Source organism: Cricetulus griseus, chromosome 2 (genome assembly GCF_003668045.3).
Source record: "Cricetulus griseus strain 17A/GY chromosome 2, alternate assembly CriGri-PICRH-1.0, whole genome shotgun sequence".
Lineage (NCBI taxonomy): Eukaryota > Metazoa > Chordata > Mammalia > Rodentia > Cricetidae > Cricetulus > Cricetulus griseus.
The window spans coordinates 224139000-224162019 of record NC_048595.1 but is presented as its reverse complement, the minus strand read 5'-3'; the positions used below and the strand labels follow the sequence as shown (position 1 = coordinate 224162019).

Below are 23020 nucleotides of genomic sequence, written 5' to 3'. Positions count from 1 at the left end.
ACGTGATGAGGGCGGGGCCTAGGGCGGCGGTCTGAGCGGCGGCAGCGGTGGCGATCGTGGACCGCAACCTGGGCTGCCAGGCTCGGCGGGTCCCAGCCATGGGCGGCGAGGACTACTACCTGGAGCTGTGCGAGCGGCCGGTGCAGTTCGAGAAGGCGAACCCGGTCAACTGCGTGTTCTTCGACGAGGCCAACAAGCAGGTGAGCGGCGCCCGCAGCGAGGCCCGGCGCCCCGGCGCTTAGCGTCGTGGTACCCACGGTGGGCGCAGGACTTGGCGCCCCGTGCCCGGTGCTCTGTACCGGAACAGCGACGGGGGTGCCAGTGCATGGGCGGGGCCAGAGTGTGAGCTGGCTTTCAGATGGTCAGGTTCAGGGTCTGGCCTGCTCTTGCACGGCGCGCTGTTTGCGCACTTCCTTCTTAAAATTCGTCTAAGCCCCTGCCTTAGAAATAAGCCCTATTGGTTTGTTCAGATGGCTCAAGGGTGTGTGTGGTGCGGTAAGCATGATCCTTGACAGGTAGAGTCCAGGTCCGTACAGAGCTCTGACCATTAACGTTGCCTCTTCCTCAGGTTTTTGCTGTTCGATCGGGTGGAGCTACTGGAGTGGTCGTTAAAGGGCCAGATGATAGGAATCCCATCTCTTTTAGGTAATTTGCCCCTTTCAGAATAATATTCACATGTAAACACTGGGGTTTTCTGATTCACAGAGTTGAATCATTTTGCTCTGGTCTCATCTAAGCAGCCTGGGATGGAATCCTGTGTGTAGGAAAAAGCAGTGGGCACCTGCGGGTACAGTTTGGGAAGGGGTCAGAGTGAATTGTGGGGATCAAATCCCAGGGCACCTGTTTCCTGGTACTTTACTTACAGAGTTCCTGTACTTCTGAATCCCTGTGTTCATGCACTCACTTTTACTGTGCTGGGCCTGGGTACTCAATTCCTCATTTATCCCAGGGCTTCCTGGAGTTTTTGCTGGGTGGAGGAAAATCTAGGAAAATCTTCCTCATGTAATGGAGAAAAATCAGGGTTCCCACTGAGGTTAAATGACACACCTGCTGTTGCACTTTACATGAGTTGAGAGTGTGGTTGACAATAGCAGTCCCTTGATAAACAATCCCGTCTTTTGATCACAGTAGCAAAGAGAAAGTATTGCTTAGGGCCTCAGTTCAGTGGTGGCACAGGCCTATAATCCCAGCCCTCTGGGAAGCCGAGAGGTACTTTGCAGGTTAGCAGCCAGTCTGCACAGCATACCAAGACCCTGTTTCCAAACAAAACAAAACAAAACAAAACAAAACAAAACAACAGCAACAACAACAACAACAACAAAAACTCCACTCAGAAATACAAATCACTTTTAACATGTGTCAACTGTTTTCCAACAGTTGGAAACAGTCAATGTGGTTTTCTTTCATTGTCCTTGTTCAGCCCACACCGACAGTGGCAAACAGGTGAAGGTTTTGTATTAGCCTGCGACTTCTCCAGAGCCCAGACTTAAAGCAGGAGAGAAGAGGTTCAGCAAATACTGTTTGCCATGACAAGCTCTGTGCTAGAGCTTTGTTCAGGGTGTGGGGAGGAGCACTAATGGGCATGCAGCTTTGGCCTCAAGATGGGGTTGAGTGAGGCTTTAAGGTATGAAGGGAGTGATTTCTGGTTGGAGACTAGACCTAGGTAACACCATGAAACACCATGGTGTTTGGGGGAATTCTAGGTCAGGGTATTTGTGTAGGGAAAGGCATGTGGAAGGAGTACCCGCTGGCAGGGCCTGTCTTAACATGCGTTCCCTATGGAGTTAGGGCTTTTCCTTGATGGTGAAAATCTGTCAGGTCAGGGTGGTGAGGTTACCTCAGCATTTGGAAATAAAGTCTGCATTCCTGATGCTGTCAGGAGCAGAGACAGCAGCAGCTCTGAGAGACTATGTGTTACCAAAAGCCACCGGGCTCTGAGGTGCAGCCTTTTTGTGAACAGCTGATACGGGCATGGGACGTAGGCTGCATTTTAGGGTCTGAGGAGCTTGAAGTGTTAGTAGGATACAGCATACATACAGGATAGATGCATTTTTTTCCGTCCTCGGGTTTTGAGATACGGTCTCATTGGCACTTTAGCAGGGCAAGTGACCCTTAGGGGCCTGCTTCTCTTTGTCTCCAGCACTGGAATTACAATGCCACAGTGTTGAGATTTTCTTACATGGTTTTACGTTTAGGAGATCGCACTCAGGTCTCTGGGAGCCAACTGAGCCCAAACATTCCTTTTAAACAGCTTTATTGAGTTATAATTGGCTCACAGTATGCTGCACACTGACTATATAGTGAGCTATTTATACACCCAGGGAACATTACTATAATTATGATGCGTGTGTCTATCCCCCAAGGTGTCCGTCAGTTCTCAGGTGATGTGTGTGTGACCCCAATTCTCCAGCCACTCGGCTGTGTCCCCTGTCCACTTCACTAGCAAGTTGCTGTAGTAGGTTTCGTTCACGACTTCAGAAATGCAATTCTGACTTTAGGCTAGGGCTTTCTGTTTCCCAAAGAGTCATGTGACTTTTTTGTCAGTAGCAACGAGAGCTAGAATTCAGGGCAGTTTCTCTCTTAACATGTTCTTTCTTGTTTCAGAATGGATGACAGAGGAGAAGTGAAGTGCATTAAGTTTTCTTTAGAAAATAAGATACTGGCTGTCCAGAGGACCTCGAAGACAGTGGTAAGACAGCTTAAAGCAGTGCCAGGAAGAGCAATAGGCTTGTGCTTGGAAGAACCAGAGTTGCTGAATTCTAGTTGTCTCCTTACCCTGAGGGATCCAGTCATGTAGGGATGTTGAGAGCATTTGCAGACAAGAAAGGCAGATGAGTGGATGAACATGTTTAGCATCACTCTGACTTTAAAAACAGTGTATCTTCATTATATAAGATGCTGAGTGTTATCATGGCATTTTCATACATGTCTTTTATGTTCCGTGCTTATGTTCTGCCCCCATTACCTTCTGTCTCCTCCTGGTCCCTCTCCTCTTTCCAAGTTGTCCCTTTTCTACAAATAAATACTTGATTATGTGTAGGGATGTTTTGCCTGTATGTATGTCTGTGCACCATGTGTGTACAGTACCTGAGGAGTTCCAAAAAGGGCATAGGATCCCCTGGAGCTGGAGCTACAGGTAGTTATTAGCTGCCATGTAGGTGCTGGGAATTGAATCTGGCTCCTGGAGCAGCCAGTGCTCTTAGCTTTTGAGCCATCTCTCCAGCCTCTATTTTTTTTTTTTAAATGTAATTTGGATTGTCCTGCATCTTTGTGTTGCTTGCTAACTGGCAACATAGCTATGTGATGTATATTTTTGACTGCTTGGTGAATTAATCTTATTCAAGCCACTACTTCAGCTGGTGTTTCTCATGTCTGCTCGATAGATTGGTTAGGAATAGATAGACAAACATAGTTGCAGCAGCTTGCTGACACTTCATCTCTTGGAAATCATCACCATTACCCATTTTGGGATGGGATGCAGTGGTAATTTAGCCTAGCATAAAGGAGCTCCTGACTTTGCTCCTAGCATCATATTAATCAGTTAACCAGTGCTGTTGATTCAGTTCACTATTGTCGTCTGTAAATTAGTGAAGAAACCATTTGTAAGATAAGCACACTAATGTGTTTATCTAATTTTTTTTAAGATTTATTTATTATGTATATGGTGTTCTGTCTGCATGGATGCCTGCACACCAGAAGAGGACACCAGGTCTCATTACGGATGGTTGTGAGCCACTATGTGGTTGCTGGGAATTGAACTCAGGACTTCTGGAAGAGCAGCCAGTGCTCTTAACTGCTGAGCCATCTCTCTAGCCCCTACCTAATTTTTCTTTATCAATAAGAAGTTGGGAGTCAGATATCAGGGCAAGAACCTGAATGACCAGAGAAGGGGTAGAGAAGCGACCAATGACCTCTCTCTTCTGTTCTTCCATCCAAAAGGCTGAGAATCCTCTCTAATCTCAGCCTTTCTCCTGCCTGTCTCCTATCTGTCCTCAGTCCTCCAAAATGTCTATGGTTAATTTTGGTCAGCTGGTGGCTAGCTCTGTCTTCTGACTCAAAGCAAAATATCACATAACAGCAGACTCTGGAGCTTGCTGCTGCTTTAGTGTTATATTTTCAGGAAGCCCGAGGAAAGCCAGTATATTTCCCTGACGTCACTAATTTGAGGAATTTATTTCTTCTTTCTTCCTTTCTCCTCCCTCTGCTTCCTCTTTCCTTTTCCTCCTTCTCCTCCTCTTCCTCCTCCCTCCCCATTTCTCTTCAACAAGGCCTCCTTCTATGGCCCAGGTTGGCCTGGAACTTACGACAGCCCACGTTGGTGTTGTGTTGAACTTAGAGCCTCTAAGCCTCAGCTTCTTGAGTGCTGGAGTCCTAGGTGTGAGCTGCCGTACCTGATTTGAGGCATGAATTTTCAAAGTCTGTTCATGAGTTCCAACTGAGTATTTGTGTGGAATCTTTAGTTGACTGTTATTGCTGTGAAGAGTCACTGTGACCACGGTGATTCTTAAAAAGGAAAACATTTAATTGGGGTGGCTACAGTTGCACAGGTTTAGTCCACTATTGTCATGGTGTGACATGGTGGTGTGCAGGCAGCCATGGTGCTAGAGAAGGAGCCCAGAGTTCTACATCGTGATCCACAGGCAGCAGGAGCAACTGTGTGTCATAGTAAGTGTAGCTTGAGCAAAAGAGACCTCAAAGCCCACTCCTACAGTGACACACTTCCCCCGGCAAGTCCACATCTCCTAATAGTGCCTCTCCCTCTGGGGGCCATTTTCTTTCAAAAAACTGATAACTTGGTGTTGCTGACAGCTGACCATAATTGGGCTTTATGTCTTTTGTCTGTGGGGGTTTGTCTAGCTATTTTCATTTATCTTTGTTTTTTCCCATGGTTGTCCTGCAACTCACTCTGTAGACCAGGCTGGCTTTGAACTCACAGACATCCCCTTGCCTCTGCCTCCCAAGTGCTGGGATTAAAGGAGTGTGTCACCACTGCTGACATGAGCTATTTTCTAATCATTTAAAAAATCTTTTTGGGGCTGGAGAGATGGCTTAGAGGTTAAGAGCACTGGGTACTCTTCCTAAAGACCCAGGTTCAATCCCCAGCAACCACATGGTGGTTCACAACTATCTGTAATGAGATCTGGGGCCCTCTACAGGCGAGCAGGCATACATGCGGGCAGAACACTGTACATAATAAATAAATGTTAAAAAAAATCTGTTTGTCAGAGCTGGGTGGTGTGGTGCCTGCCTTCAATCCTAGCACTTGGGAGGCAGAGGCAGACAGACCTCTGTAAGTCTGAGACTAACCTGGTCTACAGAGGGAGTTAGTTTCAAGACAGGCTTCAAAGCTATACAGAGAAACCCCATCTTGAAAAACCAAAACCAACAAAAAAATCTGTTTGTTGGGCATGGTGGCTCACACTTTTAAATCCCTCCCAGCACTCAGAAGGCAGAGGCAGGCAGATCTCTGTGAGTTTCAGGACAGCCAGAGCTCTATAGTGAGACCCTGCCTCAAAACAAAACAAAGCATTTGTCTATTTTATCTCATAGTAGTCTATTCCATCTGAAATGTGTCCTTTGTTTTTTTTTCCTGTCTTTCAGGACTTTTGTAATTTTATTCCCGATAACTCTCAGCTGGAATACACACAAGAGTGCAAGGTACACAGGCGTGGGTTGGGAAGTGGGGGGGGGGGGGGGTAGGAGTGGGGCCTCATTCCTCGCCTGTAGCTTCCACTTTGGGTTGGGTGGTGGAGGCACAAGCTGGGAATGGATTTCTGTCTCTTCACGTTTAAAGTGGAGGGATGCCTGGGTGAAGAGGTTTGCCCCAGTGCCGTGTGAGGCTTCATCACAGCACTTGCCACCTGCCTTCTGTGTCTCAGGCCTGGGACCCACCAGTCCTTCCTGTGATGTTCTCTTGATGAGTCTCCTTCCTTGTGCTTACACTTTGTCTAGGTATAGACCCTACTCTGTCCGAATTAGATTAGCAGGGTATAATAAATGAGGCCGGAGGGAGCTCCCAGGACAGCTGGGAGATTGACCAGAGCTGTCAGTAGATGGGAGTAACTTTGGCATCTTACTATTCTTGATAAGTGGCACTCAAGATGGGGTGGGAGGAGCCTCCACCACTTAGCCAGGCTCCTCTCAGCCCTTCCTGGTGCTTTAAGTATGAAAAGGCTCCTTATCTGAGCCCTGCTGGGCCCGTCTGCCCTCTGGCCACCCACTCTGTGGCCTCAGGCTGCTAGAACCCATCTTGGTCTGTGTTCAGGCCTTTGTATTATTGTAATGACTGGGAGAATGTCAACAGTTTGAAAGCAGAGGTTGGAATTTTTGTGCCTTGGGTATTATCTTTTTGTAAAACTCAGGCTTCCTCCTCTGTTAGGCTGAGTAGATGGAATTAAGATTCAGAATTTTGGGTTAGGACAAAATCAGGAAAGCTGTATTTAAAAAGAGCATTTGAGCCAGGCAGTAGTGGTGCACTTGGGAGGTAGAGGCAGGCGGATTTCTGTGAGTTTGAGGCCAGGCTCCAAAGCCACAGAGAAACCCTCTCTCAAAAAACAAACAACAAGAATATTTGAATCCAAGCATTGAATTGAAGCAGCAGGCTATATAGATCAAGGCCAGCCTCTGTTATAATAGTAAGATCTTGTTTGGGGGAAAAAGTCTGTCAATGAGTAACCATTCTGAGAAACTCATTAATAAGTGACAGTGACATCTGAGCACTTGAGCTTTGGAAGAGAGTTGCACAGCCTTTCTTATCAACAAATTAGAAACTTTGAATTTTTAAAAACTACTATATTAATTTTATTTGTGTGTGCTATACATGCTCTCAGTGGATGCTGTGGAGTGTCTTGTGTTGTGGAATATTTTGATTGAATGCTGACATTCCTGAGACTGCCAATAAATTTACCTTAAATCAGAGGGTAGAGCTAGCTACTAGCTAACCAATATTAGCCATAGAGGTTTTGGAGGACCCGGGACATATAGAGAGACACAGGAAGTAGTACGGAGAGGCTTAGAAAGATTCTCGGCCCCTTTGCATTGAAAGATTTGCAGGCCCTTTTGGATCAAGGAAGGAGAGAGAGGAGGTCACTGGTCACTTTTCCACTGTGTCTCTGATCAATCAGGTTTTTACCCTAATATCTGACTCCCCACTTGTATTTAATAATAGAACAGTATAAGTAGTCAATCAGTTTCTGTGCTCTCCATCTTAGACCCTTGGGGCAGGTCTTTCTTAACCTGGCTGGTAGCCAGCAAGCCCAAGAGACCTTCAGTCTCTGCTCCCCCAACTACAGTGCTAGGGTTATGGCTACTCTTGGTGATTTTTGGGTGTGTTAGGGATTTGAACTCAAGTCCTTGTGCTAGTGCAGCAGGTTCTCTTACCCACAAAAGGCATCTCCCTAGCCCCTTGTATTAATTTTTATTTCTTTTTTTGGAGGTAGTGTCTCATGTAGCTCAGACTGGCCTCCAGCTTGAAATGTAGCCATGGATGGCTTTGAATTCCTGATTCTTCTAGGTGCTGGGATTTTAGGCATGTGCAACCACAGCCAGCTAAAAACATTTTTCTGTACTTCTTCCAGACCAAGAATGCCAACATACTAGGATTCTGCTGGACCAGTTCTACAGAAATCGTCTTCATAACGGATCAAGGCATCGAATTTTACCAGGTATTGTACTGGGTATTGGTTGTTAGGTTTGCTAGAGAAAGCAAGGGCGGTTTGGCAGCCTGTTTTGTCCACAGGGGTTCTGGAACCAGAATTTTTTTTTTTAAACTAAGATTTATTTATTATGTATACAATGTGTGTGCCTGCAGGCCAGAAGAGGGTGCCAGATCTCATTACAGATGGTTGTGAGCCACCATGTCGGTGCTGGGAACTGAACTCAGGTCCTCTGGAAGAGCCGTCAGTGCTCTTAACCTCTGAACCGTCTCTCCAGCCCAGAACCAGACTCTTACTTGAGGAAACATTATACCGGAAGCAAAAGTTGCAATAGTGGCACTTTATACATCCCTTCCCCTTCTGTAAACATTATTATTACTATTATTATTATTATTATTATTATTATTATTATTATTGTTAGTCTTTTACAAAAGGGGAACTCCTGCATATAAACTTCTGCAACCCAGTTTTTTCTCGCATAGCCGTATGCTTTGGCTGCTGTTCCCAGAGTTTGTTCTGAGGACAGTTCTGCTCTGGATGATCTGCTGTTTGTCTCGCCACTTCCTGTTAAAGGATATCTAGCTCAGTTTCACTGTGTTATCATTACAATTAGAAAGTTCAGTGAGCCTGCTCAGTTTCTTCACCTTTGTTCGTGGGTGAAACAGTACTTAACATTTGTCGTAGAAGTTGGCACTTTCTTTTCTTTGTTTCTTTTTTCTGTTTTTGACACAGGGTTTCTCTGTAGCTTTGGAGCCTGTCCTGGAACTTACTCTGTAGACCAGGCTGGCCTCTAACTCACAGAGATCCACCTGCCTCTGCCTCCCGAGTGTTGGGATTAAAGGCGTGCACCACCACCGCCAAGCAGTTTGCAGTTCAGTAACAGCGTGGGAATTTCTTTTGCACACGGTTGCTGGGCCTGGATCTTGTTGCTGGGCCTGGATCTTATTGCTTTATATAGATAGTTGCCATCTCAGAGAAAGAGTCTCACTGTCCTGCTGTCACAGTGGTTCTCAAACCTGTGGGTCTTGACTCCTTCAGTGTCAGACAACCCTTTCACGGGTCACCTAAGACCAGCAGGAAACACAGATACTTATGGTTGGATATAAAGATGAATTATCAATACGTAGCCAGCTGAGACTAGGGTATATTGATTAGGGATATGCCTTACTTACAGAACCACCTAGCCAGCTGGCAGGAAACGCAGTAAGCAGTGCAAGCCGATGAATCAGGGAAAAAGAAGAGCCTACCATGTGCATCCCCTCCCTTTTAAACCTCTCATGTCATCCAGGAGGTGTGGTTAAGGTATTCCCTACTTCTCAGCTGTTAGATCAGAGTTGCCACCATGCTCTGGCAGTCTTGTTTTTTTGTTTTGTGAATGTCTGTTCTAATGGACACTGTGCTCTCACACCCCCTTCCCACGAATTCAAACCTAGGGCTTGCTACTTGGTTCTGCCTGTTTTCCACTGGATTATTTGCCCTTGAGGTGCCTGGGCGTATGGAAGCTCAGCCTGGTTGTAATTGCCATCCCATCATTCCCAGCCTCTGTCAGCCTGAGTTTTTCATCTGTTATATCATGCTGTCTCTCAAGGTGTAGTAAAGAGCCTTGAAAAGCACTAGCACACGGTGCCGTAATAAATAAAAGTAACAGTTACCTGTGTTACTGTTGGCTGGATTTACTTGTTTTCTTGGTGGTGTTGGGATTGGACTGGAGCCTCCTGCATGCCATTCAAGCTCTCTACTGTAGCATGGATAATAAAAACTCAGAGACAGATATTGGGGTTAAAGCTGAAGATCAGAGAAGCAAAGCGGCCAGCTGTTAGAGAGTTCTCACCTCTATGAATGCTCATATGGAAGTGGGGATCCTGTCCTCAGACTGCATCTCCAGACGGCACCTGTCTCCACCAAACCTTAGACTGCACTGAGCTCCTGTCTTCTGTCTTATATTTCTCTCTAGAGCTGGGATTAAAAGTGTGGGATCCCAAGTGCTGAGGTCACCTTTGTGTGAAGTCTGTTTCTCTTTTAGACTGGATCAATTTCGTGTAGCTCGGGATGGCCTTGAATTTACAGAGATCTGTCTGCCTCTGTCTCCTGAGTGCTGGGATTAAACGTGTGTGCCACCACTGCCTGACCTCTATGGCTGTGGCTGGCTTTGCAAGCTTTATTTGTTAGATCATTAAAAAAAAAGGAATCACCACACTTCCACATGGGTCCGTCCTTAGTCTTCAGTGGGCTTTTGTGCCTTCTTTACCTAATTTGTTGTAGCAGTCTTTTAATGTGAAGATTCCGTTCTGTTTCTTGACTTTGGTCCCAGGTGTTGCCTGAGAAACGAAGTCTCAAACTCCTGAAGAGCCACAACATCAACGTGAACTGGTACATGTACTGTCCCGAGAGTGCCGTGATCCTGCTGTCCACCACAGTCCTTGAAAATGTTCTGCAGCCTTTTTATTTTAGGGTAAGCGCGAGCCCTAATCTCCTTAAAATAACTCCCCTGTCCCCTTCCCTAACCCAGCTCTCCCTGAAATGAACCCTGTCCTTAACATGAACCTTGCATCTCTGACCACTAGAGGGCACACTTCACTGTCTGGCCTATTCCAGGAATGGCTGGCTGGTTCTGTGGAGAAGGACCAGAAGATAGCAAGTGTCTTTGTTGATTTAATTGTAGAGCAAACTAAAACATGGAAAGAGTGGTTGTAAACTTTCCCAAACTCTCCCCCAAACAGGCTGGCACCATGTCGAAGCTTCCCAAGTTTGAGATTGAATTACCAGCTGCACCAAAGTCCACCAAACTTAGCCTTTCAGAACGAGACATTGCAATGGCGACCATGTATGTTTGTCTTCAGAGTGTTCCTTTTTGTAATTGCCTTTAGTGACTTAAATAATAAGGGTGTGTTAGGAGCTCATAGTAAAACCCTTAAAACAAATAACAAGGACTTCCCTTTTTTTGGTTTTGTACTTGAATTTAGCAAATATAGAAAAATCTAAGGTCTTTTGTCATTAAAAAAGTTATTTTTAGTATTATTTATTTTTATGTATATGTGATACCTGTATGTATGTGTATGCACCTTGTGTGTGCAGTGCCCACAGAGGCTAGGAGAGGGTGTTAAGTTCTCTTGAAGTGGGGTTAGAGATAATTGTTAGCTGCCCTGTGGGTGCTGGGAATTGAGCCTGAGTCCTTTGGAAAAATAGCAAGTGCTCCTAATTGCAGAACCATCTTTCCAGCTCTGGCGTTTTCTTTTTATTGTATCAGTTTGTGGTCTAAGGATAATTTTTTTTTACTTCTCTTGTCTGACACAATGACAACATTGAAACCATTTCAATGAAACATTGAACATTTTCTTTTTTAATTTTTTGAGACAGGGTTTTTCTGCATAGCCCAGGTTGTCCTGGAACTTACTCTGTAGACCAGGCTGGTCTCGAACTCACAGAGATCCATCCGCCTCGAACTCACAGAGATCCATCCGCCTCTGCCTCCTAAATGCTCAGGTTAAAGGTGTGCGCCACCACTGTCTGGCCCTCAAAATATAATTTTTAAACCTCTGTCAGACATGGAATTATTTATGTGGAGGATTATATAACTGCTTGGAAATACAGATAGCTCAAGTTGTAAGTTTCATACTGACAAATGGCAAGCAAACATGAAATGGATACAAAGAAGTATTTTCTACCATAGGTCTCTGCATCAGCAGTCATCACAGTTTTGCTTCAGCAGCTAAAGGTGTGACTTATAGTACCTAGCATGTGTAAGATTCTGAGATTTACCCCAGTCCCAAAAAACAAATTCTAAACTGTTTCTAGTTCTTCTCTCAGTTTCACAACTTAACTTTAAAAAATTATTACTATTATTATTATTTGGTTTTTCAAGACAGGGTTTCTCTGTGTAGCTTTGGAGCCTGTCCTGGAACTCACTCTGTTAGACCAGAGATCCTCCTGCCTCTGCCTCCTGAGTGCTGGGATTAAAGGCGTGCGCCACCATCACCAGGCTAGTATTGTATTTTTTAGTAGAATGTACTCCCCCCTTTTCCTTTCTGAGAGCAGAGAAGTGAGCACAGTCCTGGCTGCAGTGACTGGGGACTTGTTCCATCCCTTTGGTCTCCTTGTCACCATGGGCAGGCCCAGCCCTGAATTCATTGCTGGGACAGAAGAGCACATTCCAGAGCTACTCACAGCAGCATCCATGAGGTGACAACTACTGTGAAGAGTGACTGTCCTGCCCTTTTGTTATGGGATATGTCCTCATACTATGAAAGAACACACAAAGATAGAAGTAAAATAAGCGTGACTTATCCTGACTGCTGGCCTGTGTTTCTTCCCTGCTTTGGAATTCAGTGCTTGGCTTTGTGGCTTTCTTCCAGAAGACCGTAATCAAACCATATGTGGAGGAATTTTATTACCCCTTGAAGACAGGGGCTTACATAGCCTAGGCTGGACTGGAACTTGTTATGTAGTCAAGACGACCTTGAACTCTCGATCCTCCTGAGTGTCAAAATTATGGGCTAAGCCACCATACCCAGTTTATGCCATGGTGGGTGTTCAAACCCAGAGTTCTGTGCAGCTAGGCAAGCCTTACTCTACCAACCAAGCTACATGTCCAGTTCTGAGGAGGAGGAGGGACTTTCAAATGGCCAGATGTGACTTGTGTACCTCTGTCTCTGCTTAGCTATGGGCAGCTCTACGTCCTCTTCCTGCGACATCATTCTCGGACCTCCAATAGTACGGGAGCGGAGGTGGTGTTGTATCATCTCCCACGGTACGTCTGCTGCCTTGCGTTCTCTCCCCACTTTGATTTTAGGATTGAGCTAAGGCTTGCTGATCTCTTGTCACAACCTCTGGGTTTTCTTGCAGGGAGGGTGCATGTAAGAAGATGCATATTCTGAAGTTAAATAGGACGGGAAAGTTTGCTCTAAATGTCGTGGACAACCTGGTAGTTGTCCACCATCAGGACACAGAGGTATGAGTCTGCTGCAGGAAGCCATGTTGTTGTCTGTTGGGGGGGGGGGCTCCTTTTGGAGAGACAGGCTTTCTCTGTGTAGCTCTGGCTGTGCTGGAACTCACTCTGTAGAGCTGGCTGGCCTTGAACTCAGATCTATCTGTACAGGCACACAGCTTGCTTGGTTAAGTGCTTGCCTAGTGTGTCCCAGCCCCAGATTAAAAACCAGCTGTGATGGGCACATTTGTTACCCAGCACTTGGGAGGTAGAGGCGGGAGGGTCAGAAGTTCAAAGTTTTTCTTTGCACTATAGTGCACTTGAGGGCAGCCTGGGCTACATGAGATCCTGTCTCAAAAGGAACCAAAGAAGTTAGAAACTTGGAGAAAATATTTGATTTTATCTTTGGAACTCTTGCTCAATTGAGCCAGCTGGGCTGGGACTCTGCTTCAGAACCTGGTGTCACTTGAGTCTGTGGCCTTTGTCCAATGACAATATTTGGTGATGTCGGGCCCAGTCTGAGACAGGGCTTCTCTAAACGGCTAACTGAGCACCTGGTAGCAGACAAACCTCCCCGCCCCTTGCTTTCTGGGCATGGGGGTGGGGGTCACATTGCCGTCTCTGTCTCCTGAAGCTGCCTCAAGTTCAAGAGAAAACCACCTGCCTGTGTTTCTCTACTTCCTTAAAGGAAGCAGGCCGCAGTGCAGGAAGTCTTTGTGAAGGTGACGAGCGTGGAAAGGAGAGTTGTGATGAACAGCGTCCCCTCTGAGTACCAGCTGGGCCGTGGGGTGGGCACAGGCGGAGGCTTCCAAACTGACATGTGATGCGTTCCCCCACTCTACAGACCTCAGTAATATTTGACATCAAGTTACGGGGAGAGTTCGATGGCACTGTTACTTTCCATCATCCTGTGCTCCCAGCCCGATCAATTCAGCCATATCAGATCCCTGTGGCAGGTAAGAGCAATCATGAGTAGGCAGTGCTGTATTTCCCCACGTGGCCATATTCCTGCTGGGAGCATCAGGGGTCTTGTTCAGGATGGGACAAGAAAAAGGAACTCCCAGGTCTTCTGTTTTCAGAGGGACATTTGTTTTGGGGATGGGGATTGAACTCAGGACCTTAGCCTCACTAAGCAAGTGTTCCACCACTGAGCTACATTTCCAGCCAGTTTGTTCTGTTTTACACAAAACAACTGACTCCTGCTGCCTCTTTGAGCTGGTGTTGTAGCTCAAGAAGAAAGAAATCTTTCCTTGGAGAAAATAGCTTTCCTTCCCTGGGCCTCACAGTGGAGAGCTGAGGTTTCCAGAAGCCTGAGCCTGCAGCCTCCCCTCCCCTCCCCTCCCCTCCCCTCTCCTCTCTTTACTTCTATTCTCTCTTCTCTTTTCTCTTCTCTTCTTCCCAAGACAGGATTTCTCTGTTTAGCCTTGGCTATCTTAGAACTTGCTCCAACTCATAGAGATTTGCCAACTTCTGCCTCAGAGTGCTGGGATTAAAGGCATGGGTCATTACACCTGGCTGCCATTGATAATTTACTGTTGATAATTCCTTAGCATTTTCTCTTTCCCTGGTTCTGTGACCCTGGAATTAATTAAGTTCAGCTGATTGAGGCTGTTATTTTAATGGGGTCACATGCCTCTTTACCTTTAACACTCTGTGTTATAGTTATTTTTTAGATTTGCCTTTTATTGTGTTTGTGTGCATCTGCATATGTAAATGAGCACGCGTATGGGTGCTGTCAGAAGTGAGAAGAGGGAGCTGGGTTCCTAGCAGTCCATGAAAATGTCTCTGGAAAGAGGAAGCAAGTCAAAGCTTCTCTCACTGTGGTTGATTTTAAAATTTACTTTTTAAATGTTTTATGGGTTGAGTGTTTTGCCCGAGTGTGTATGTGTGCACCACATATATATATGTCTGGTGCCTGACGAAGCCAGAAGAGGTTGTTGAATCCCCTGAAACTGTAGTTACAGACAGTTGTCTACCACCATGTGGGTGCTGGGAACTAAACCCAGGTCCTTTGTCAGAGCAGCAAGCGCTCCTAACAACTGAACCAAACCCTTGTTTTGGGTTATAGTAGATGTGGCCAGTGCTCACAGTAACAGCTTACAGGTATGGTTCTTGAGTTTATTTCAGATCATTCCTCCTGCTAAGGTTGGGGAGAGAAAGAGATAACCCCACTCAGGACAGAGTCTCCAATGATACTGTGTTTTCCCATTGTTTTAGGAGACTGCAGTGAGTTAGCTGATTGAAGTCCCGAGTCACCCATGGTTTGTTTCCTTAGGTGGCATACATGTCTGCTGGCATGTGGCAGTTGCTCAGTCTGTGATTTCTTATGTTTTTTGTAGAGGCCGTTGAGGCCACACTCTAGGTGGTCGATCAGCAAGCATGTAGCATTGGGGTGGGTGGCCCATCTTGCTGGCTCAGCAAAAGGCACGGAGGGACACCTGTGTGCTTTCTGGCATCTAGCTCCATTGGATAATAACATGACCAATAAGGAACAGATGATGGCAAATGATTGGCAGGGGAAACCCTTGACTCTGATGCAGTAGTAAGGAATCAATACAGAGGCTAGGTGCTTGACCAAGGCTGCCAATTGAAGAGGGTTGGATTGGTGCAGGGAACCACAGATTGATAGTAAGGGTTAAGAATCCATGGGTTCTGGGGCTATGAGTGTCTAGACGGGTAGAGCATTGTGAGTGATGGCCTTTCATGCTGTGTTTCCTGCTGGACCATGAGCCCTTAGAAAAATCCAAGACTCGTGCCTACCAGATACCGACATTGGAGCTGATTTTGAGAGATATGTTGGTTTTGTCTTGTTGAACAGGTGGCTTTGTTTGATTGTGTTAGTCACCTGGGGTCTGAAGACTGAACTTCCCAGGCTCTGCACTGAGCCATGGCATAGGCAGTGGAGTTTCCTCTTCAGTGTGGTGTACAGGGCTTTCCTGTAGCTTGTCTGCCTGTGCACGCCCTTGATCAGGGTGGGTGATGTGTTCAGAGTGACCATCTTACCTAGGCAGCTCACTAACACTGACTGCCTTCTGATTATGTCTGGGTAATTGGTACAGACTGGGAGCCTTGTTTGCTTGAAGAGCGTGACACATAGGCAGTAGAACTGGTTGGGATGGATCCCTGTGGGGGGTGCTTCTCGGTGAGTTCTCTTATGCCTAGAGTGCAGTGGGTAATGGAACTTGTTTATGTGATTAAACCACAAGCCGTCTCCATCTGACCCACCAGTGCACCTAGGTATTCCTTTCCGTCATCCAGGACAGTTGCTTAGGGTTTTAATGTACACATTTAAATGGTGATGCATCATCTCTGGTTGGGAACAAACCTGCGGCTGGAGACATGGGTCACTGGTTAGGAGCGCTTGCTGCACTTGCAAAGGACCTGGGTTTGGTTCCCAGCACCCACGTGGTGGTAGGCGCCTGTCGGTGACTCCCGTTTCAGGGGATCCGACAACCTCTTCTGGCCTCGTCAGGCACCAGACATATATGTGGTTCACACATACACACTCGGGCAAAACACTCAATCCATAAAACATTTAAAAAAGTGAACTTTAAAATGCCTTCTTTTCCTGGGGACACATTTGCATGGACTGTAGCTGACACTGTCCTCCTTCCCAGGTGTGTCATTAGTGAGACAGGATAGTCACATCCTCCTCCTCCTCACTTAACTGAGGTCTAGTAATGTCTGCTCAAGGCAGTACAAAGTATTTCTTTTCAAGTCTGTTGTAGTTCTTGCAGGATTTCCTGGCTGCTGGTCACACTTGTGTTCTCAATTTGTAGGTCCTGCTGCTGTGACCAGCCAGTCTCCAGTTCCCTGTAAACTCTGTATCCTCACAAAGGCGGTGTCCCTATGCACAAAAGGGATGTGTCCCCACCTACTCCACACAGCCCTGGGAGCTACTCCTGGGAAAGCAGGCCTTTTGTGGCCTGAGCATGTGGGGGCTGGGTGAGTGCCAAGTGAAACGGGGCTTGCCTTTTATTACCCTATTTCCCCCACCCCCATTTGGAATTTTCTTTAACCTATAGACTCTTCATCATGGATCGTCTTTCAACCAGACATCATTATCAGTGCGAGCCAAGGTCGGTCTGAGGGGACATTGTCTTCGTAGGAAAACTGTGTGCTGACTTTAGCTTCACCACAGCCAGTGTCGCTTCAGCATGAATCTTCTACATGACTCCTCCCTTCAGTCTTGAGAATGGGATTGCATTTCACCTTATGTAGGGCCATTTTTAAATATTTTTTATTTTTATGAACAAGTGTGATTCTTATAACTCAAGTGACTAAGAATGGCCAGTCCATTCTATTCCCATGGCCATTTCAAAAAGCCATCCTGTAGTGAGTGGTGCAAATTCTCACCTCCCATGTAATTCTGCCCAAGATACTCCGTCCTTTATTCTGTCTTACTGGTGATACCTCCTTTAGCCTGTTGTCTCTTCCTAAGTAATCACCTGTGGCTTTGCATCTAAGAACTTTGTATTCATCTTTAGTCACTTTGAGAATCTTCCAGTCTCATCCTCTGGAGGGAGGGAGTTAGCCTGAATGTCAGACACCTACTGCAAGTAACGAAATCACTTCTCTTCCATACATTGACAACAATGCTAGATTTGGAAAGCTGAGAAATTGGTCCCTCAATTATTTTTGATATGACATACCTTTCTCCCGTGGAACTCTGAGAAATGTGGCACCAGGTTGCTTGTTAGAACATGCATAGGCTGATGAGTGGATGGAGATTTCACTGACAGTTTGTGAAGTTACCTGTTGCACCCATGAGCCAGTACAAGAGAAACTAAAGTATACTGTACACAGCTAGGCACAGCTAGGGAATTGAGCTGCTGTCCTTGTCTCCATGGAGATAACAATTAGTGTGACTGTAAATGTTGTTCATCCCTCATCATGAGGAATCAGCCGTGTTTACTGAGGTAGTGTGACTACCTCAGTAGTTTACCACTGAGTAGTGTGACTACCTCAGTAGTTTACCACTGAGTAGTGTGACTACCTCAGTAGTTTACCACTGAGTAGTGTGACTACCTCAGTTCTCCCACAATCAGCCACCTCCCTGAATATCCTGGCTCCATGTTGATTAGGAAAAGAGGGACACTGACTATGTAGACCAGGATGGCCTTAAAAGTCAGAGAGTACTTCAGTCCCAAGCGCTGGTATTGAAGACGTGGACCATCATGCAGTCCTTAACCTGAAGAGGTCTAGGGGCACGCACTCTGCTGGCCCAGGCTCTGGCTGGCACTATACTGCTGAACTTGCTGCCTCTTATCACCTAGGGTACCTCTGGAACCTCCAGGTGAAACTTCAGCCCATAGTCAATCTCTTGCCAGATAAAGGGAGATTGATGGACTTTCTTCTCCAGAGGAAGGAGTGCAAGGCGGTTATCCTGTCTGTCTGTTCACAGAGTAAGTGGACTCATCCTGCCCACAGGTCTGTGTTCCCACTACCATTTTCCTTCCTTCCTTCCTTCCTTCCTTCCTTCCTTCCTTCCTTCCTTCCTTCCTTCCTCCTCCTTCCTTCCTTCCTTCCTTCCTTCCTTCCTTCCTTCTTTCCTTCCTTCTTCTTTCTTTCCTTTTTTTTTTTGTTTTGGATTTTCAAGACAGGCTTTCTCTGTATAGCTCTGGCTGTCCTGGATCTCACTTTGTAGACCAGGCTGGCCTTGAACTTAGGAGATCTGCCTTCCTCTGCCTTCTGAGTGCTGGGATTGAAGGTGTACACCACCACTTCTCAGCCCACCTGTGTGAGTACATGCCATGGTACACAGCTGGATGTCCGAGGACAACTTACAGGAGTCTGCTCTCTCTAGCATGGGGACCTGAGATTGAACATAGACAGTCGGGCCTGGTGGTACTTGCTTATTGCCTGCTCAGCCATCTCGCCAGGGCACCCCCACCCCCACCTTTCATCTTTGTACTCAGGGCTGCATGCTTGAAGGATGGATTACTTAACCCACCGGAAATATTGGGAAATAAACAAATGACTTGTAGGGACTTTGGTAGAAAGCAGCTGGTAGGTAGGCAGGTGGCTCCAGGGGGAAGCTGATTGCACAGCCAGTGTCCTTTAGTGACACCTGCCTTGCTTGTTTTCACTCGTCACTAAAAAGAATCCTGACTGATTTTAAGGTGTTGGCTCTCTAAAACATTTCTTTGAAGGTCCTTTAAGTCAATGTTTGCATTGGTCATCCTTTGAGATTTTCTTGTCACAGCCACACTGAGATTCTGATTACAGTGGGTCCGACCATGTGTATTGTCTTTCCAGTGCTGACAGAGTCAGACAGAGCCACGCTGCCGGTGATAGCCACTGTTTTTGATAAACTCAACCATGAGTATAAAAAGTACTTGGATGCTGAGCAGAGCTACACAATGGTAAGTTAGATTGAAGGAGTCTCGCCGTACGCTGTAGGTTAGATAGCATGTTGGAGGTTTGATGCATGGCAGGGCAAGGTGACAGTGGTATACCTAGAGTCCCCACATGCTGCTGGCTTGAGGCTTCAACTCAGTACCTTCACTGTTTCTGCTTTTTAAAATCTTTTGGAGCTTACATGTGCGTATGTTCTTGGTCTGCTTCTATTCTGTAGAAAGAAAATCAGCCTTGGCTTTGGCCAGAGCCTGCACTTGGCAAACTAGGTGTGATTTCCATTATTTGCTGCGCCTTCTTCCCTTCACTTTAGCAATATTTACAAATATAAGACTATCTAGAGGGAAGTATGGGCAAGGTATGTCCAATATTTACTTGTAGTGAAAACCCAATAGATTATTTTTACTTCAGATAAGTTTTTTTTGTTGTTGTTGTTGTTTTTTTTTTTTTTTTTTTTTTTAGACAGGGTCTTGCTGTGTACCTCTGGCTGGCCTAGAACTAGCTATGTAGACCAGGTTGGACTTAAAAGTCAGAGAGCACTTTAATCCCAACTGCTGATATTAAAGGCGTGTACCATCATACCTGACCAAAATGATTTTTATTGAAATTTGTTCTTTGACAATGTCATATATGTATGCAGCAGATTGTTTACTCTTACCCCCACCCTGTTACCTTCCTCCTCCCCTTGTCATTCTCTCCCCCCTATCTCATCCCCCTCCTCTCTACAAGTCTCCCTCTCTTTTTGGAGGGCAGGGTTTGAGACATGGTTTCTCTGTGTAGTTTTGGAGCCTGTCCTAGAACTTCCTCAGTAGACCAGGCCGGCCTCAAACTAATATTCACTTGCCTCTGCCTCCTGAGTGTTGGTATTAAAGGCCTGTACCACCATTGCCTGGCTAAGTCTCTCTTCCGTTTCGAGGCTTTGTTTTGTGACCCAGATTTTAATTCAGACTGTGTGCACAGACTTGAAAATGTCCATTGGAGCCTGGATCACTGATGGTTGCACACCTGAAGGTCATGACTGTCTCTCCCCCCCAGATTGCATCAATAGCCAATAGTTTAGCAGGGAGGGTTAGAGTCCTGTGAGCTCCTCCTAGATCCATGATTGACAGCTGACAGGCCCAGTACACCATAGCTGTTGTGAGATCATATTTGTGATAGCTGTGTCAAGTCTATAGATGGCATTTTGTAGCCCTTTCCTCATGGTCTGGCTTTTACATTGCTTCCTCTTCTGTGATGTTCTCTGAGCCTCAGAAAGAGCAGAGTATTTAACAGTCAGTTGTCCTCAGCATTTTGAACAGCCAAATCTCTTTCACCATCATTTACTGGCAGGACCACAAAAAGGTTTATCTTAAGATTAGCAAAAAATGATATCCTAGGATACTGCCACCATCAGTATCCTTGAGGCATTGGTTAATGCTAGCACTGTGTGTTCCAGTTAATAGACATCACATGTTCAGTGAAAGGTTGGGGGAATTAGGTGGTTTATTATATTTAGTACTTCTGGTTTCTGAAGCAAGGTTTGCGACAATGGGAGACATTATTTCCCACACTGTGGTCATGAGGTACGAGGAACAAGCTATACATACTGAAGTTAAGCCTGTTCACTAGGGACACAACTGGAGCACCTCTGCTCAGTCTTTGGGGAGCTCTTGGTCACTGTTGAATCCCCATTACACTGGGTTGTGACTGTGGCCTAGATGGTGGTAGAAATATAGATGGGTGAGGCCCTGGATCCATTTCAAACACTACAAAAATGAATAAAAAAATTCCAGTATAGACCCAGTGCAGGAGTCATTCCTTTACTGTCTAGTAGAGCTTTATAAATGAGGGTATAGCTTGCCAAGAGTAAAAAAGAAAATCAGATCAGTTTCAAGTCTTCAGAGGGTAGAAAAAGTGCGACTTGCTTATTTCTGATCTTGCACGAATCCTAGAGTGTTTGCCAGGGGACCAGCTCTGCCTTGGCAAGTTTTGGTTGGCTTGCCAAGTGTCTTGCTCATGTTAGGTTTGTGCCTAGGAATCAGTCTTGGGTTAACTGTTAATGTTCCTGTGGAAGATGATTAAGGTCACAACTTGTCTCTTTAGGCAGTAGAAGCAGGGCAAAGCCGGAGCAACCCACCTCTCAAAAGGCCAGTGCGGACCCAAGCAGTGGTGGACCAGTCTGACGTGTACACACACGTGCTGTCACCATTCGTGGAAAACAAGGTGTGTTATGGTTTCTGGCCTCCTGAATGGGCTACTAAAGGACTCACACTGTGATTAAATTAGTGGTACTGGGAGAGGGCCTGGGGCTGTCAGGTTGGCTTCTAATAAAGACATGATCACCAGTGTCCATGGTTCACAAGGATTTGTTTAACCCCAGCAAAGCACAACACTGGACCACTTTACTGGGGACTTGCAGCCCCTTTTGCAACTGAAAAGACCCCCTTTCTCCGTAGGAGATGCCGCACAAGTTCGTGATAGCTGTGCTGATGGAATATATTCGTTCTTTGAACCAGTTTCAGATTACCGTACAGGTACCTTCAGAGGGGTATTTGCAGTCCTAGAGGAATCAGGTCAGAGCGTGCATTGTCAGGCTCAGAAGAGATGGCTTTTTCCATGTAGACCCAACATGGAAGTTGTTTTTACTGGGAATGCAAACTTTGGTTGAGAACACTGTTACCACTGAGCTATGGCGTGGGAGTTCAGACGGTTGCAGTCCTCAGCCCGTCATGGTTGGGTGACTTGGTAATGTCCTTTACCTTTCTTGTGTTCCTAGCATTACTTACATGAGCTGGTCATCAAGACCCTTGTCCAGCACAACCTCTTCTACATGCTCCACCAGTTTCTGCAGTACCATGTGCTCAGCGACTCCAAACCTTTGGTCTGTACCACTGGATCTTCACTTTTGTAGTCACTAACACCTTCCAGTAGTAACCTTTCAACTGAAGCTAGCTGAACCCTGTCTTTCAGGCCTGCCTGCTGCTGTCCCTAGAAAGCTTTTATCCTCCCGCCCACCAGCTATCTCTGGACATGCTGAAGGTAACTGCTCCGCCACAGCTTTGGGTGTCACCAGCATCCCTTCCTATGGTTGCCCTGACCTACATCTTTCTCACTTCCAGAGACTTTCAACAGCAAATGATGAGATAGTAGAAGTTCTTCTATCCAAACACCAGGTGTTGGCTGCCCTAAGGTTCATCCGGGGCATTGGTGGCCATGACAACATTTCTGCACGCAAATTCTTAGATGCCGCCAAGCAGACTGATGATGTCATGCTCTTTTATACCATATTCCGCTTCTTCGAACAGCGAAACCAGCGTTTGCGAGGGAACCCTAACTTCACACCAGGTAAGGGGAGGCCCGGGGTGACTGAAAACAACAGGAGCATACTGATGAGTGGGAACTTTCCTAAGTTCCCAACAGCCCACCTCACCCTTAGCCTGGGGTCTGTGATCAAGGAGATTCAGAATCGGATGGATCTGAACTAACTACCCTCTGAGACTCAGTAGGGGAGTGTTCAGAGTGGAATTCAGGGGTCTTGGACATACTGTTTCATATATGATCTTGGAGTATCCTTTAAGAAGTAAGTAGTGATAAAGTGAGATGCAAGGGAAACAAGCTTCAGTTACTGTATGTATCTATGTATAATGTATGTATGTGTTACATAGTGCAGACAGCATGAGTGACAAGCCAGGCTGCTCATCGATCTAACACAGGGCAGTTAGATCGAGCTCTGCAATACAAACTAATAGTGATCTCAAACTTTAGGAGGATGAGGTATTTTATTAAAGAAAAATAAGTTAAAACCCATGAGCTTTGTCTGCATTTCCTTCTTCCCATGCCATAACTAGCTGGTGACTGAGGCTACATTTTCCCCACAGGAGAACACTGTGAAGAACATGTCGCCTTTTTCAAGCAGGTTTTTGGAGAACAAGCTCTAATGAGGCCTACAACATTCTGAAGTCCCTTGATAGTTTTTTAAATATAAAAATGTACAAAGTTAATTTATTGCATTAATAAAGCTCTTTAAACTACAAAATGTTGTAATAAAGGTACCTACAACATCCTCAAATGTTGCTAAAAAAAGCTATAGAATGTGTGGTGGCTA

General features: G+C 45.9%; 1 protein-coding gene across 2 annotated transcripts; it reads left to right on the top strand.

Moving 5' to 3' along the window:
• Window positions 1-5: 5 nt before the first annotated feature.
• Window positions 6-22984, top strand: Rmc1 (regulator of MON1-CCZ1). Of its 2 annotated transcripts, XM_027404335.2 has the most exons (20): window positions 6-200; window positions 569-645; window positions 2605-2689; window positions 5602-5658; window positions 7578-7664; window positions 9967-10107; window positions 10376-10479; window positions 12313-12402; window positions 12498-12603; window positions 13424-13535; window positions 16359-16403; window positions 16605-16658; window positions 17856-17984; window positions 18838-18944; window positions 21019-21138; window positions 21372-21449; window positions 21692-21796; window positions 21886-21954; window positions 22035-22260; window positions 22794-22984. In XM_027404335.2, exons 1-20 carry the CDS (start codon window positions 99-101, stop codon window positions 22871-22873), a joined length of 1974 nt encoding a protein of 657 aa, XP_027260136.1. In that variant the 5' UTR covers window positions 6-98; the 3' UTR covers window positions 22874-22984. The 2 variants fall into 2 exon arrangements, with proteins under 2 accessions (XP_027260136.1, XP_035296174.1); XM_035440283.1 differs by lacking the exon at window positions 569-645 and having other exon boundaries at window positions 65-200.
• Window positions 22985-23020: the final 36 nt, after the last annotated feature.